Below are 16,263 nucleotides of genomic sequence, written 5' to 3'. Positions count from 1 at the left end.
CCACCTTAAAGATCATATATCTTGAACCTCTTGACTCACTTGAATAAAAAAGCCTTCCCTTACCCAACCAAATGATTTGGACCAATTGACCATTTGCAAGAATTCACTTGATGTTTTATGCCTAATGAATGTGAGAGTTGGTTGATTTGAATGTGTGGATGCTTGATGATGAGTGTAAGGGCAAAAGGAGTTGAGATAGGCCTAGAGAAGCTATAGTGTAATAAGAGAGTGTGCTCATGTTGGATTAGATGTTGAATTAAGTGCTAGTTGTGTTTCTTTTGGCTATGAGCTCCCACCTTCAACCCTCTCTCCCTATGAGTTCTAGAAAGTTCACTTGTGGACAAGTAAAAAAACAAGTTTGGGGGAGTTGATATCTTGCATATTTCCATTGTTTTATCCATTCACTCATGTGCATTTTGATCATATAGACTAGGATTTAGCCATGTTTAGGTTGCATTTTGCATACATGAGTCTTTATCAGGTATTGGAGTAACACATGGAGTTCTTGGAGACATTTGGGTGCATTTGGAGCTCAAAAGAGGTGATAAAGGTGATCATTGGACGAGCAGTGCATGGGAGTGACCTCACCGGAGCGACGGCACGAAGTCGCTGTGACACCCCTTCAGAGCGACTTGGTCAGAGCGACACCCCGATGTCGCTCGCGTTTTCCTCGCTCGGAGGCACGAGAACGACCTTACAGCGACGTTCCGCAGCGACACCATAAGGTCGCTCCAGTTGGGAGGGACGTGACCGGAGCGACACAGCCAGGTAGCTCGCGAAGAGCGACCCGGAGCGACGTCTCGCAGCGACCCCTCCAGGTCACTCCCGAAGCCTGGAGCGACCTCTCGGAGCGACCTCTCGGAGCGACTACTGGAGGTCGCTGTGCGTCTTTTGTTTCCTCGACTTCATGTTTACTCAAGGGCCTTTTGGTCATTTCATTATGCACGTTTTTACTTTCTAAACCTAAGTTTAAGTATCTTTTGTAAGCCAGGAGAGGCAGATGATTTGGATCTTAAGAAAAACCACCAAAAACCTCTTGGAAAGTTTATCTCTTTGATTCAATCGATTTTCTGTTATCGCAATCCTGTTGTTTTCATATCGATTATGTGTATTCCTCTACATGATTAATCTGAAATCCAATATGGGTTTAAGAGGAATCATGGAGATTAGTGAATAATCACCTTTTGAATTCATGGGTTAGGGAGATTAAGGGTGAGTAAGTTAGAGCTAAGATGTTTTAGTGTAGATCATTATTAATCCTTGCTAGTAGAGTATTCATAATGCTTCTTCTGAGTTAGCTACTCAAAAGTTGACCTTTAGGCATTTCCCACCCAAAAGGTGTTTGATGAAATGTCTGAGACAACTCTTCTAAGCTTTTAGCATATTTTACCGAAGACATTTGTTGTTAGAAGTGCTAAGATAGCCTTTAGACTTGCTAGTAATGATTGCTTTCATATTGTTCAACCAAAGACATTTGTTGTTTGAAATGTGTTAGTAAATAAACATTCATCTAGACATAGAGTCTGTTTAAAATTGTGTCTAAGCTTAAGGTTGATAGTTTGATTGTTCGTTTTGCCATCCTTAGTTCGAAACTTGATCACCCGAGGTCTAATTCCTATGCCTATGAGTTCTCTTTTCCCTTAGTTAAGAAAGTCGTTTCATTTATCGTTTTTATCATTCTGCAACTGCATTAGCATTAATCGTTAGTTTAGAAAACCTTTTTAAATCATCGGTTGCATTTAGATTAAACAAGTACTTGCACTCTCAGTGCTTGAAATCCTTTAGAATTAGTTCGACAATCTTTTATACTACATCATTTGTTTTAGGAGCCTTGAAAACTCCTAACATCAGTTAGGACTCGGATCGAGTCTCAGCATTCTGTACCGGCTATGGTATAGAGCCGAGTGTTGATGGATCGGTCATGACTGGACCGAGACATGTACTGGATGGAGGCATGGTGTTACTGACTGGTTATGGGGCTGTGGAGCCGAGTATGTACTGACTGTTCCAGGTGTGATCGGGGACTGGTTCTGGGGCGCTAAGCATGGCTAGCGTACTGTCTGTTCTGGATGGTTGGTTGGAGACCAAACCGTCTCTCTTTGTTTACTTGGTTCACGTGGGGATGGTTGGTTGAGTGATTAAGGAACAAGGGGATTCAATTAAGTATCTGATCGACCTGGCTGGATAAGATGGATGGGAAACAGGAAGACAACAAGGAATGAGTGTATGGATGGATTATCAGGTAACAAAGCACCGAGGCAGTAGGGTACATGTTTATTATGCTGCGATTACTAGTAGACTGCTAAGTTGCTGGATTAAACTTAGCGAACCCTGTGTATTGAACTGAGCCTCTTAGAGGAAAGCTGGTTAAAATCCTAAATTAGAGAAAAATCGGGTATCGATCATGTTTGGCCGAGGAAAGCGAACTAGGGTCGTACCAGCGGTAAAGGAAATCGGGTCGGGGCCTTTCAATATACCTCACATAACATAAGAATACTATATTCCTATTTATCACTGTCGGTTGTTTGGATAACCTTTAAAACAAAATCTTAGTCATTACAGTCATCATCGTATAAAATTGTAAAAGAAGCTTATACTATTATTTTAAAGACTAGGGAGAGTTTTTGCATTTTAATCTATTTTTGTCTTTTGCTTAGTAATCTAGCATTCAGTTTTTCAATGCATTTTATCTTCACCATCTGCTCTTGTCTTGTTTACATTTCTTTTCACGTTCTGTCGTTTGATTTGTCTTAATTTTGGCTTGTGTAATAACTTAAACCTGATTATTCTTATTTCATTCTTTATTGATTGATATTTTTATCTCGCTTAGCTCTGTGTTGCCACTAATTTGCTCGAATTATTTTTCATCATCTGCTTCATATTCTTTTCATATTCATTAACTATTGTCTCCATTCTCTTTAAATCCTAAAAATCCTACATGTTATTTTGTTTATTAAATCAAATATTAAATATTGTTGAAACTGTTTATTTATTCTAATAAATCCTTACGATTATAACTAAGATGATATGAATAAAAGACTGGTTATAATTTAGTTTAAATTAAAGTCTAAAGTTGAAGTTACTTGCAATCCTTCTTTTTGTCATCCAAAATAGCCTTAGTCAAATCAATTATATTGATTTAGAAAACCCATAAGCTATTTCAATCCCAAACAACCAAAAAGCAGGCGCATTTGTTATTGACGCTGCGGCGGGTTTCCTTTACTATAAACATAATTGCTTGTCACAACTGTTAATAAACCCAAATGTGTTTACAAAAGCTACCCATATAAGAGTTTCATACTCATTTCTCTTTCTCTAGTCATCTCCTATGCTAGTAGCTATCATAATACAATCATCAAACAAAGGACATATCTCTTGGTTCCATATAGAATATGTAAAAGGACTGTTTTCTGCAGACTCCATGATCACTGAGTATTATAAATATCAAATTCTGTCTATGGTCTATTTATATGTTGAGGAAATGCCTCGAAATGTAGCTTCCAAATAATGATTTCCAGGTCAACACATTGCATGTGAACCTCCACAATGGGATCAGTGGATCTGCAGATACCGCTACATGTCTAGTCGAACGAAGCTACTCATATGTTCCCTGCTTGTGCCTTTCATTCACAATCTGCAATTCTCCCAAGAACCAGAATCAATGTTAAATGAGGTAAAAGTTTTAGAGTCACAACAGACTTTGTATAACCAAGCCCAATAAACCAAGCACCCAACGTAACATCCCCACTTGCCTATTTGTGCAGAAAATGACTTGATCATTATATAGTAGCACCGAGAAGTTAGATGGAGAATGAGGTATGAATGCAAAGTAGACAAAACAGTTAAAATCTTACTGATTATGGGAAATATAAGAAATCAATTTTCTTAAAATGGCGTATAACTGTCCAATAGCGTGACAGAAGTACTTGTTCCTGTTCTCACCAAACTTCCAATTCTACATGTATATATAAATCTATTAGAGTTATTGCCAGCGCTTTGTTGCGATATTTGTTAGCTAAAATAATCCATCCAACATAATAGGAAAAAGAAACCAACGAAATTGTAAAGTTAACCATCAACTGAGATGCTTTTGATGTCCTGACACATTGCAAGCTTAGTGATTTCACTGTCAAAAGCAATAAACTAAGCAGTCATATACATCCGAGACATATATTTACAAACGGTTCCTAGCACAGAAAAAACATATTATTATGTTACAGATGATAAGTTTGATGCATAAATACAGTTTAGAATTTTTTTCAACTGAACATTTGTGCCTACTGAATTACCTTACAACACCCACTGCATTGTGATTTTGGCATGTTAATTCCATTGACAATAGCTGTGCAAAAGAACTCTGCTAGTAAGGTAATCGTGATTAGTAATTCTTTACATCTTAGTGTCGTACAACTTCAAAACGATAGACACTTACAATCGACGGCTCTCAAAGATGGACCGCAAACCATCTAATGATATGCTTACCTCGTCGTATAAGTAATCCATGTCACTTCCCTCCCACGGGTAACGTTGCTGGTGCATATCAATTCCTCCACCTCTTCCTCATCATTAGGATGTTCTGTAATATACCCTCAGTAAGGTTCAAATTTATGTCGCTAGAATTATCAGAGAAAGAAATATAAAGTACCCTCCAAATCTTCAAGAGCATCGACATTTTCTTTACTCAATGATCTTCATTCAACCTAACAACCATCAAAATAAAAAGAATGTGAGGCACATAATCTTCAAAATCCATGTTTAATGAATGGAAAAAAAAAAACTCAGGAAGACATAAAATGTCAAACACTCACTGGCTTCTTCTTCTTTTACTTGTTGGCTCCCGTGAATGAACTGTCAAAGCCATCATTATTTGCAGGAAAAAAGATTAAATAAAGCAACTGATGAAAAGAAACAAATATGTTTCACAACACATAAACTCTTCTTGAACAATCAGGCAACAGATAGTATGTCTCCCGTGTGACTCATCTGAGTCCTCGATGGCATCCTGAACGACAAATGTCTTCTTCTTCTTCTTGGTTAGATCAAAGGGTGCAAGCTAAGGATGACAAAAAAAATTAAAACCACACAATCATGATTTATCAGACAAAATAAAAGAATTGGTGATGAATTTATTAAAGATGGGGAGATGTAGAGACTAAAGAAGAAAAACTGATTCATGAAACTCAAAGAGTCAATCTGTGTTTCTTAGATGAGTCATGAACCGATGATTAAAAATTGAAAGCCATAAACTTCTGTTGAAGAGAACGCATACGTATCAAAGAGGTTTATTGGGTTTTTTTTAACGAATCTCATTTCAAAACGTGAGTTATAAAGTAGTTATTAAATCATTAGATAAAATAAATAAGTGTGGGTCCCACAGAGAAAACCGAAGAAGCAAAGGTTTTCGACCTTCATAAATATATATTTGTTTCAACCATCAATGTACAAAGAATCCTTTAGCTCAGTGGTATAGATGTTGTTGTTTAGATCTCAATAACCTGGGTTCGAGTCATAGACTTGATATTTTTTCACACTTTTTAAAAGTGGGATTCACATATTGCTGACGTGTCGCATCAGAAGTGATGCAAATGTCCTATTATTATAACGTAGATTTCATTTCATGATAAATCATTCTTATAGGATCAAATAAATATGTTTATTTCATCACTAAAGTGTATTATTTTCACTTGATGCGATGTACTAACATTAAACTGTTGGTTCCCAACATATATCAATTTAAAAGTTTTGTTATATGTCACTCAAGCTACAAATTAAGAGTAGAATAACAACGAAAAAATGAATCCAACGGTCAGGATCTCGTGTTCAGGATGAGATATTATTAGTTCTATTCTTAATACTAAGCAGAGAAAGAAAGAAAACAAAAGGTCAAGTGTACCAATAGCAAAATGGACCCACCAGAATCCATAATCTGACTAGAATGAATGGAATGCGAACTATGTGGGGTCCAGGAAAGCGACTAACCATTTCTATTTTACCAGTCGGCATCGGTGAAGACAAAACGATGGCCTACACAAATGGCAGGAACTTAGTGGACAGACCATCTTGACTTTTATGGTCCTCGAAGCAGCGAATAGTTATCTCTCTCACTAGCGGCCAAGCACTTGTGGGCCATGAAAGCAGGTAACGACAAGAATGCCGTCTATACGAGGATAATGACCTTTATATGGGCTCATTATTAAAAACTATATTTTGGCCCATTAGTTTGTCTTCTTGATTTACTAAAAAACGATGCCATTAACAGATAGAGACCTGGTTTGTGGCCCACTAGCTTGTCTACAAGAACACTTCTAAAACTGGTAAACCAAAAAGCCAGATCGAAATGTTTAAACCATGGAAAGTTAAAATGGTGAAACTGATTTGATTCTTATCATTCTATTGGTTATCAGTATGAATGAAAGGGTGAAAGAAGTAATTTGGAAACTTTAATTAAGAAATAAGAAAATAATTACCAAATTTCCGATCTTCTCGAATGCAATTAAGAAAACATAAATGTAATTAGAAGAATAAACATTATGTGGGGCTTATTGAAATAGGGATTTCACAAAATTTTAGGTTTTTGCCAAATCCTCACTTATTGGACAAGGTATTTATAAAAAGTTTTACAAATTCTCTCTTATTGGATATAACATTTATAAAAATCTTATTAAGTCACCCCTTATTGGAAAATATGGATTTCATCAATGAGATTCATCAAAAGTTATTTTGGATATTAAAAACTATCATTTACCCTTCAAATTCAATAGAATCAAATACCACCTAAAGAGATGGAATTTAAATAAAAAAAAGTTATTCATCTTGTACGACAGAAGAAACGTAACTGAGATGGGAAGAGAATGAATTCAAACTGTTCTCACCATCATCGATCTGAGAATGGTTCATATGATGAGCTAACAACGGATGTTTCAGCGAGAAGATGATGATGTGCACATGTCACCTTCTTAAGCCTACTTGCAGAAATCCAGTTTGTAGCAAATCAAAGGTATGATTTTTACACTGAAGAATCTGAGTTCAGTAGAGGAATAGTTGATTATATGTATGGTTTTAGATCTGTCTAGCAATGGTTTAAGTGGTGTTATCCCATCAGAGCTTGGAGAACTTTCGAAACTAGCCATGAACTTATGGGACTATACAAGAGAGACTATCTATGTTATTTACGTTTGTTTGAGATTTTCTTTCTAGAAAAATATCTTTTTAAATCATATGTTAGCTATGATATTGATAATCATTGAAATATATAGATATGATATTTTTGTTTTGATATGGATCGTTTGAGTTTATCTTTTCATTAGTTAATTTAAAATATATTCATATATATATATATATATATATATGTGTGTATCAAAGCCGAGAATCATACGTGAACAATAGAAAGTGGAGAAGTGGGCAGCTTCTTTGGAAAAAGAAAGGTTAGAGTTTTATCTTTACTATTGTTTATGTTGCTTTTTCCACATAATCATGAATGGTTTTGTGATAAAACTTGCTTGAATTATACGGTTGCGTTGTTTTTCTTGGTTTTCTGTAATGTTTTATGTTTCTTTTAACAATTTGAGTAGATATCTCCTGCACTAAAATGGGAGATCAAGAAGGAAAAATTAAAAATCAATATATTTCTTGGTCGCCCGAAGAAACCAAAACATTGTTGCGCTTGTTGGTCGATGGCGTTAATCAGAATTGGACTGATGCGAGTGGTAAATTCAATAAGCTTACCGTGGAACAACGAATATTACCGGAGTTAAACAAAATTTGTGGATCTAAGAAAACCTTTTCCCAATACAAAAACAAAACAAAGATTCTGAAGAAAAAACACAAGGGTTTTGTAGATCTTCTTCGTTTTAGTTCAGGATTTGGTTGGGATAAGGACACGAAGAAATTTACTGCTCCAAATGAAGTATGGAATGAATACCTCCAGGTAGATAATTTGTTAAAAGTTATGATGCATGATTTGCTTACGCAAATATTTTTGTTTTATTTGATAACAACATTTTTTATTCATAACAGGGACACAAGAAAGATACGTATTTACGTGATGATACGTTTGAAGATTTTGAAGACCTAGAGAAGGTCTATGGACAAAACATTGCAAAAGGAAATAATACAGTGGGGTTAGGAGATACCACAGATGCTCGTACTTATATAGCAAGAGATAATGATGGTGATGATGAGAATGATGGTGATCCTGATGCTGATGATGATGGTGATGATGGTGATGGTGTAGAACAAGCTTCATCTTTGAGACGTTCGAATGCGATTGAAAAGCTCCCAGTAAGAAAGAGAGCTAGAACTGACGTATATAATGTGGAGAAAATTTCAGATGAAATAAATGCTGTCACTGGGACTACCAATCAGATTGTCAGTATGATTCAACAAAGATGGCAAAAGGAAGCCGAAGAGAAAGAAGCTGACGAAAAAGTTAATAACGTATGGGACATAATTAAAGAAATTCCTGATTTAGAAGAAAATGAACGTTTTGATGCAATGAATTTAGTTCACCAGCTTTGTATGAAAGCTGGATTCATGAGTATGACTAGGGAGGAACGTTTTAGATGGATCAAACGTTCCGTACGTAAGCCATGAAATTTGTGGTGGAATAATTAGGTGCTTTTGATAGTTTTATTGGTGTTAGTTTAGTTTTCTTAATGACTTTTATGCTTTTTCACGAAGGTTTTTAGTTTATTTCTTGTTTGGTACTTCCTCTTGTAGTTGCTTTCAAATAATAAAATACAGTTTCTTATGGACTTTTTATTTTCTTGTAGGTTATAATTTCTTTGATCACTTTCTACGTGTAGAGACGTCCCACGCCACAATTGGTAATGCTTGTTTTTCTATATAACACAATTTCTAATCAAAGAATAAAATCAAATGTTAGCGTCACAATAAATTGTCAAACACAATCAGGTTTACTATGGTCATGTTTTGTTGTTGATATTATCTAAAAGAAATGACAATGTGTTTTAAATTTCAGATTCTTCTTCCATGGATCAAGCAGTTAATGAGAATGAAGAACTACAGTTAAGAAAATGTAGAAAAAGGAAAAAGAGCTCTCAATCAGACGTGGATATACTTCAGTTGATGTCAACTATCAATGTGAGAGTTTGCTTTCTAGCACATTGTCTAGTTTCACAAATTCAACGTCCGATTAAGAAGCCAACCACAAGACTTGGAAATGAATATATACAAAATGTTTTAACTGAAGACCCAGAACATTTTCGAGGTTTATATCGTATGTATCCAGATGTTTTCTTGGATTTGTGTACTCTTATCCGAGAAAAAACATCTTTAAGAGATACAAGATGGATTTCAGTTGAGGAAATGCTTGCCACATTTTTGCTTATTGTTGGCCAGAGTACGAGATATATTCTTCCTCGGGATGTATTCAAGAGATCGAGTTTCTCAATTAGTCAGAGCTTTAATAAAATATTAAGGGCGGTAAACAGTATTGGTCCAAGTTTGATGGCGAAACCAGGAAATGGTGTGCCTTCAAAAATAAGAGAAAGCACAAGATTTTATCTGTACTTTAAAGTATGTAAAAATTATAATTTTTCATTTATTTTTATCCATCAATAATTTTATTTGTATTTTTAGGATTGTATCGGAGCAATTGATGGAACACATATTCCTGATATGGTAGTAGGAAATGAAAGTGCTAGTTATCGAAATAGAAAAGGAATCTTATCCCAAAATATTTTAGCTGCATGCAATTTCGATTTGCAATTCATATATGTCCTTACTGGTTGGGAAGGTTCAGCTCATGATGCAAAAGTGTTAAATGATGCTCTGACTAGAAGTAACAATAGATTTGAAGTCCCCGAAGGTACATACATTATTCCATACCAAAAGATGTTATGTATGTTTAAGATGCATTATTTTATTTATAATCTTATGTTTTTTTATTTAAATTGTACTTTATAAATATTTCAGGAAAATTTTATCTGGCTGACTGTGGATATGCCAACCGAAAAAAATTCTTAACTCCATTTCGAAGTACCCGATATCATATAAAGGAATTTACTGGAGGAGATAGTGATCCCAAAAATAAAGAAGAATTATTCAACCATCGTCATGCTGGTTTAAGAAACGTCATCGAAAGGATCTTTGGTATTTTCAAATCAAGATTTCTGATCTTTAAATCTGCACCTAGTTTTCCATATAAGACACAAGCAGAACTAGTACTTGCATGTGCTGCATTGCATAACTATCTCCGTCAGAAGTGTCGTTCAGATGAATTTCCTCCAGAAGAAATTACGGACGAACAAAGTGTTACCCAAAGTACTAGTGGTCCTCAATTTCTTGGCACACAAGAACAACAAAGAGAACTTGCTAATGAATGGAGAACAACAATTGCTTCAAATATGTGGAATGATGCTATTATTAGTGGATCTCAACCGTGATATGCGCATAAAGTAAGTTATAACTCTTTCTTTGTCTAAATATTTATGGTTGACAATGACACTGATATATCACAATGTGTTACTTGGTTGATATGTGTGAGATGATTTATTGCATTGTTGGCAGGACGTATAAGAAGACACTCACAATGAAGCTACGTTGTTTCGAAGTGAAATGGTTGTAAACTTTTATTTTGGATTTTTAGGAAAATGAGACTTGGACTTTTGTTTGAATTCTCCAATCTATTATAAGAACGTTCTAAATTTATAATCATATTTACAAATTTCTCATTACATGCGTATATTTCTTTATATCATATAAGTAGTTTTATTGGTATATCCCTATTATATGTGTATTTAATATAAATCTAACAACCGAACAAAACTCTCTAAATTCCACTACATTTTTAAATCCTCAAAACCTTCTCAAACCCCAACTCCAAAATGAGAATGCTTAATTGGAGAAATTAAACTAGAGAACAGCGTTACTTGGGGAGAAAGCTGCTGCTACTCGCTCACCCAACCAAGCAAAAAACTGCGTATTATATTTTCCCCAAATCCTTGACTCGAACTTTTCGGTATCTTAATGCCGGAGGAGCCGATTTTCGGCTGGAACAGCAGCGGTGGACGAAATCTCCACCGGAGAAAGCTTCTCGCCGGTGAAAAAGTAGAGGTAAACCACGCATTGATCCTCTGACTACTCCGTTTCGGTCAACGATGTGTCGTTTGATTCTAGGGGGTTTTAGGGTTTTTCGATTTTGATGAATTTCGGGTTGTTTCGAAGGTTTATTGATGTTTCCTTTCCCGTTTTGAGTTTGATCGTGGAGCCCCTAGTTGCTGCATTATCCGATTCTTCATTGTAAATCCGTTTCTGGGTTGCGACACTTTTCTCCGTCTCCCTAAATGTTTCTAGTCTTATGCACAAACAATAAAGTAGACTTAAGAGTTTCTCATGTATATTGCTTTTTTTGGGGAGTTTAATTTTTAATTTCTCATTTGTTTGGTGTTATTTAGGTAAGAAGTGTTGAAGAAGGGTTTCTCGGTTCTTGGTATTCGGCAACTGTTCTTTCCTCCAAAAAGCGACGCCTCCGTAGCATCAGATACAATCACATCCTCTCTGATGATGCTACTGATTATCTTGTGGAGACTGTTGATGTTTCCGAGGTAGTGGAAGGGCTGAGCTCTTCTTCTGGTAGTCTACGTGGAAGTTTAAGACCTGTGCCGCCGAAGCTAGAAGTTGATCGATTCAGCCTTGTGTATGGACTCTGTGTTGATGTATTGATCAATGAAGCTTGGTGGGAAGGTGTGATATTTGACCACGAAAACGGTTCTCAGAAAAGGAGTGTCTTTTTCCCTGATTTGGGTGACGAAACTGATGCTGATCTTCAATCTTTGCGTGTTACTCAGGACTGGGATGAGGTTACAGAGGCTTGGGAGTGTCGTGGGAGATGGATGTTTCTTCAGTTGATTGAGAAATATGAGGAGGATAACTATCTTCCGGTTTCGGTAAAGCAGCTTTGGTATGACATACGGGTCAGAGTTGGTTTTGCGAGGATCAGGGAATGGACTTGCTCTATTAGGCATTTATGGGAAGATTTGATGGTGGAGGTGATTGAGGACAATCTGAAAATCACTATAAATCAGTTTCTTCGTGATAATGATGCTGAAAGATATCCACTCCATGAGTTCGAGCTAGTTAAAGAAGCTTCTCAAGACCTATGCTTGTCCAAGTGGCGTGGAAGTGGAAGTGATTGCTCCACAAGAACAACAGTTTTTCTCCAATGACAAAGTTCACAGATGCATGTCCATGCCTGGCTTAGCTTCTCTGTCTGGCATAAGGTCGGAGGAAAGTTACATCAATGGGGTAACAGAACTTTCCAGCCAAAAATCTACTTCCGACCATATCAAGTTGATACTACCCGATAAACTTAGAACCTGGCAATTTTTTTATTGTGTTGTTAAATCATGCCCACAAGCCGTGTCGAGCTATATTAGGGCACCGTTACAGATAGTGGCCTTCCATGTTAGGAAGCATCTTAAGTATATGGGATGGACCATAGAACAAACTGTGGATGAAGGTGGAAGGCATAGGTTTCGCTACCTCTCACCAGATGGAAGGCTAAATGAGAAGTCCCTTCGTCAAATATGTATCATATTGAAACAACGTGATCAGCCCCTGGCTCCTCCGGTGGTGGCTAAGCCTCTTTCTCTGCCTAGTGAAAACTGGAAGTGTAACACTCGGGAAATGAGGAGCATTGTTTTGGCTTTGCCTGCTTGTAACCGAAATGTCGCTCTTGGTGATGGAAGGAAGTCGCCTGCTGCAACCTTGCTTGAGTGTGGAAGCCAAGGAAAAGAGGAGGTCTTCAATAGAAAAAGCGGTGAATCCTATCCCAGCAACGCCGCCCAGAATCGTAAAAGAGCACTCTATTTTAGGCTGGAGACAAAAACAAAAGCTCAAGGCTTCGAAAGGTTGAGAAGTAAGCGTAAACAGAAACCTAATCTTAGATATCGCTCCAGGGAGAACAAACTGACTGTAGGTTCGCGAGATGTCAATCTGAGCAGGACGAGGGGGCAAACTTCAAGAGTACTAACAGATATCAAGAATCGAGTAACTGGTCGTGGTAAACCCCGTGTGTCACGATCAAGCAAGAGATTGCAGCGGGTAATGACTCCCACTTCCAGAAATCAAAGTCCACGCACTGTTCTTTCCTGGCTCATCGATAACAATGTGATTCTACCAAGAGAAAATATACGATGACGTAACCAAAAGGATCACACTGTGAGAAAACATGGAAAACTAACTCGTGCGGGTATAAAATGCAGTTGTTGCCGTAGAATTTTCTCCATAAGTGGCTTTGAGGCTCATGCTAATGGTGGATCCTGCAGAACGGCAGCCAACATCTTCCTGGACGATGGAAGATCTCTTTTGGAATGCCAAGTGGAAGAAAGAAAGGAAGCACAACCACCTAATCTTCTGAAGATAAAATTGCGTCATGGGGAGAACGACATAGTTTGTTCCGTTTGTCATTATGGAGGGAAGCTGATTCTTTGCGATGGATGTCCATCCGCTTTCCATGCAACTTGTCTTGGGCTGGAGGTTCACCAATTTTCACTAAAACCGTAATAGAAATATACAGCTTTTACTCGTGGTTTTTTAACACGTTCTCGTTGGAAATTTTGTAGGATGTTCCAGACGGTGACTGGTTCTGCGCATCATGTTGTTGTGAAGCCTGTGGACTATTTATTGCCAAGAATACTAGCAAGTATGCTAAAGATAATATACTTATCAGCTGCAAGCAGTGTGAACGTAAATGTACGTAATTCTTCCTCATGCTCTTACGAAGGGTCAACAAAATATTTGAATAATATGTTTTTTTATGTGGTTCATACAGATCACCCTAGCTGTCTGCAGGATTCATTGAATACATTCTTGGCAGAAAAGTGGTTTTGCAGCAAGGACTGCGAAGAGGTACGTCAGTCCAGACCCCATTTTCAATTGGCGTTTGTTAACAGCCATCAGAAAATTAACTAAGCAGCTAAAGTAAGTAACTGCAGCAATTAGGATATATACAGCATTGCTCTAACGAAAAAAATAATTCAATTCAGATATTTGTAAATCTCCGTGAGCTTATTGGGAAACCGAGAGAGGTGTGCTTGAAGAAGAAATTAACTTGGAGACTGGTGCAGTCCTTGGAACAAGATACATTTGGGACTGACGCTTCTAAAATTGAAGCCGTGGCAGAAACCCACTGCAAGCTCAGTGTAGCTCTTGACGTGATGCATGAACTTTTCGAGCCTGTGAAAAGACGTCATTCTGGTGGAGATCTTGCTGAAGATGTTATTTTTAGCAGATGGTAAGAGACAAACAAAGAATACCATAAACTATTTCATGTAAAAGTCTTCTGTTGCATTATTTTGCATCAGACCCTATAACACTGAGAAAACTGCAGGTCAAAATATAAACGTTTGAACTTCAGTGGATTTTACACGGTACTTCTAGAAAGGAACGACGAACTGATTACTGTGGCTACTGTCAGGTAGGCTTCATTAAGCATTAATTGTTTGTTAAGATTGCAGAAACTCTAGAATTTGGCCCTAAATTGAACTGTTAGCCTGACTTGTTCTCTTTTGTTCCCTTGTCAGGATTCTGGGGAAAAAGGTTGCAGAAATGCCCTTCATTGGTACTAGATTCCAGCATCGCCAGCATGGCATGTGCCGAGTTTTCATGGATGAACTCGAAAAGATATTTTACTATTGAGAACTTCACTTTTCCTCCAGCTCAAGAAGCTTAGTTTCCTTAGCTGTTCTCTTGAAAATTGTGTGTTCTCCAGGTGCTCATTGACTTGGGAGTTGAGAGACTGGTCCTGCCTGCAGTTCGGTGCGTACTGGACACATGGATCAACTCATTTGGGTTTTCAAAAGTGATAATTCCCGAAAAGAAAAACTTTCTGCAGTTTACTTTCTTGGAATTTGGACGAACAATATTGTGCCAAAAGATACTGATCATGAGCAGTGTGTCACATCCACCTCCAAGTACAAGTACAGGTTAATTCCCCATGTTATCTTCTATGTTACAGAATCTAAACCGTCAATCATCTTAAGTAAGATTTAAAAATTGAGATCATCATTTATTATGCAGTGTTTCTTGGTGAAACAAACTGTGACATCATCACGATTGAAGACAAATACATGAGGCAGAACAGAACATGAGGATCGAAGACATTTCTGCATCTGATGATAGATCAGAAGTTCATCAGGCAGAAAAGCACCTCGAGGAATCTAGCTCTACTAAAAATACCCCGGAGTATGTTGTTCAAAACCTTCCCTCCTTTCATTAACTTATCCAAAAACACCAATAACGAGAGAAAAAAAAAATGAAGATGAGTTACATTAGTCCTGGGAATTAGCCAAGATAGAAGACTTGGAATAGAACTCTAGAGGTTAAAAATAAGGGTACATGAAAGTAAGGATCCTTAACAAACTTGGTGGTATTGGTGCGCCTTTGATGCTTTACATGGCTTTGTGATATAATTGATATCTAGAGTAGATCCATAAGTTTATAAGATGACTGATAGAAATTTAGAAACAAGGTTCAAGAGATCTCGGCTATTTTTGGCAACTAGTTGAGTCCAAAGACTTTTAGGCTGGTGAATCTTATCAGTTTTTCTTAGCTTCATACAAATATTCTTTTAATCTATGTTTTGTCGTTTATTCAGGGAAATAAAAACACAGGAAGAAAGATTGGTGAAGGAGAACCGAATCCTAAAGTGTTACACACGAAGAATGTTAAAATGTAGAAGGCTAACATGAAGAAGTAAATATGAAAACTCCAAGGAGAGCACGCACGGTTAGATATTTTGTTTCCACAAGTTATGTTCAGAACCTTCGGGCAGGCAAGAAAAGGTTGCGATTTTAAGGTTGGTGTTTGGGGTGCTTGAGCCTGAAACAACCTTTGTATCTAAATAAAATAAAAGGAAAGGAAGGAACAAATGCTTACCTCTATCTGACACTTGATTTGTTCTTCCATTGGTTTTTGTTGATGTATGAAGTTGGAAAGAGGAAGCAAAGTATTATTTTCCTTTGTGGATCATATGTTCATCTAAAAGAAGATATACTATAATTTATTGCAAGCATGTTATCGTTAGATGCGTTTATAAATCTAACTAGTCAGTTGTGGACATGTAAAACAAAAGATGTCCCGTTTAATCCTCAAGTAGAAACTTTTGAAGTTTTTAATTTATACATTAAACTTTAAAACTGTAATTTTACCCCAAAGAAAAACTTTTAAAACTGGATACCTTTAGTATTTTCGATTTTATAGAAAATTAGTTTATCATCATTTTAAGAATAAAGATATTAA

General features: G+C 36.8%; 2 protein-coding genes and 1 pseudogene across 2 annotated transcripts; all 3 read left to right on the top strand.

Moving 5' to 3' along the window:
- The first annotated feature begins 7,673 nt into the window (after positions 1–7,673).
- Positions 7,674–8,592, top strand: LOC125592703 (uncharacterized protein At2g29880-like). Its single transcript, XM_048768068.1, has 2 exons — positions 7,674–7,706; positions 8,017–8,592. The coding sequence occupies exons 1-2, from the start codon at positions 7,674–7,676 to the stop codon at positions 8,590–8,592; spliced, it is 609 nt and encodes a 202-aa protein (XP_048624025.1).
- An 876-nt stretch (positions 8,593–9,468) lies between these two features.
- On the top strand, positions 9,469–10,406 carry LOC125592702. Its single transcript, XM_048768067.1, has 3 exons — positions 9,469–9,537; positions 9,601–9,829; positions 10,237–10,406. The coding sequence occupies exons 1-3, from the start codon at positions 9,469–9,471 to the stop codon at positions 10,404–10,406; spliced, it is 468 nt and encodes a 155-aa protein (XP_048624024.1).
- A 407-nt stretch (positions 10,407–10,813) lies between these two features.
- Positions 10,814–15,208, top strand: LOC106373308 (annotated as a pseudogene).
- Positions 15,209–16,263: the final 1,055 nt, after the last annotated feature.

The sequence above is a fragment of the Brassica napus genome, chromosome C9 (assembly GCF_020379485.1).
Source record: "Brassica napus cultivar Da-Ae chromosome C9, Da-Ae, whole genome shotgun sequence".
Classification (NCBI taxonomy): Eukaryota; Viridiplantae; Streptophyta; class Magnoliopsida; order Brassicales; family Brassicaceae; genus Brassica; species Brassica napus.
Note: the sequence above shows the minus strand (reverse complement) of the source record. Positions and strands in the feature narration are given on the sequence as shown.

What these genes read in the sequence shown, in the direction of transcription:
- LOC125592703 (XM_048768068.1), top strand. Translation starts at nt 7,674, where the DNA reads ATGGCGTTAATCAGAATTGGACTGATGCGAGTG. An exon ending in GAATTGGACTGATGCGAGTG is followed by an intron (nt 7,707 to 8,016) that starts GTAAATTCAATA and finishes TATTCATAACAG; the next exon opens with GGACACAAGAAAGATACGTA.
- LOC125592702 (XM_048768067.1), top strand. Translation starts at nt 9,469, where the DNA reads ATGGCGAAACCAGGAAATGGTGTGCCTTCAAAAATAAGAGAAAGCACA. An exon ending in GATTTTATCTGTACTTTAAA is followed by an intron (nt 9,538 to 9,600) that starts GTATGTAAAAAT and finishes TTGTATTTTTAG; the next exon opens with GATTGTATCGGAGCAATTGA. An exon ending in TAGATTTGAAGTCCCCGAAG is followed by an intron (nt 9,830 to 10,236) that starts GTACATACATTA and finishes AGTGTCGTTCAG; the next exon opens with ATGAATTTCCTCCAGAAGAA.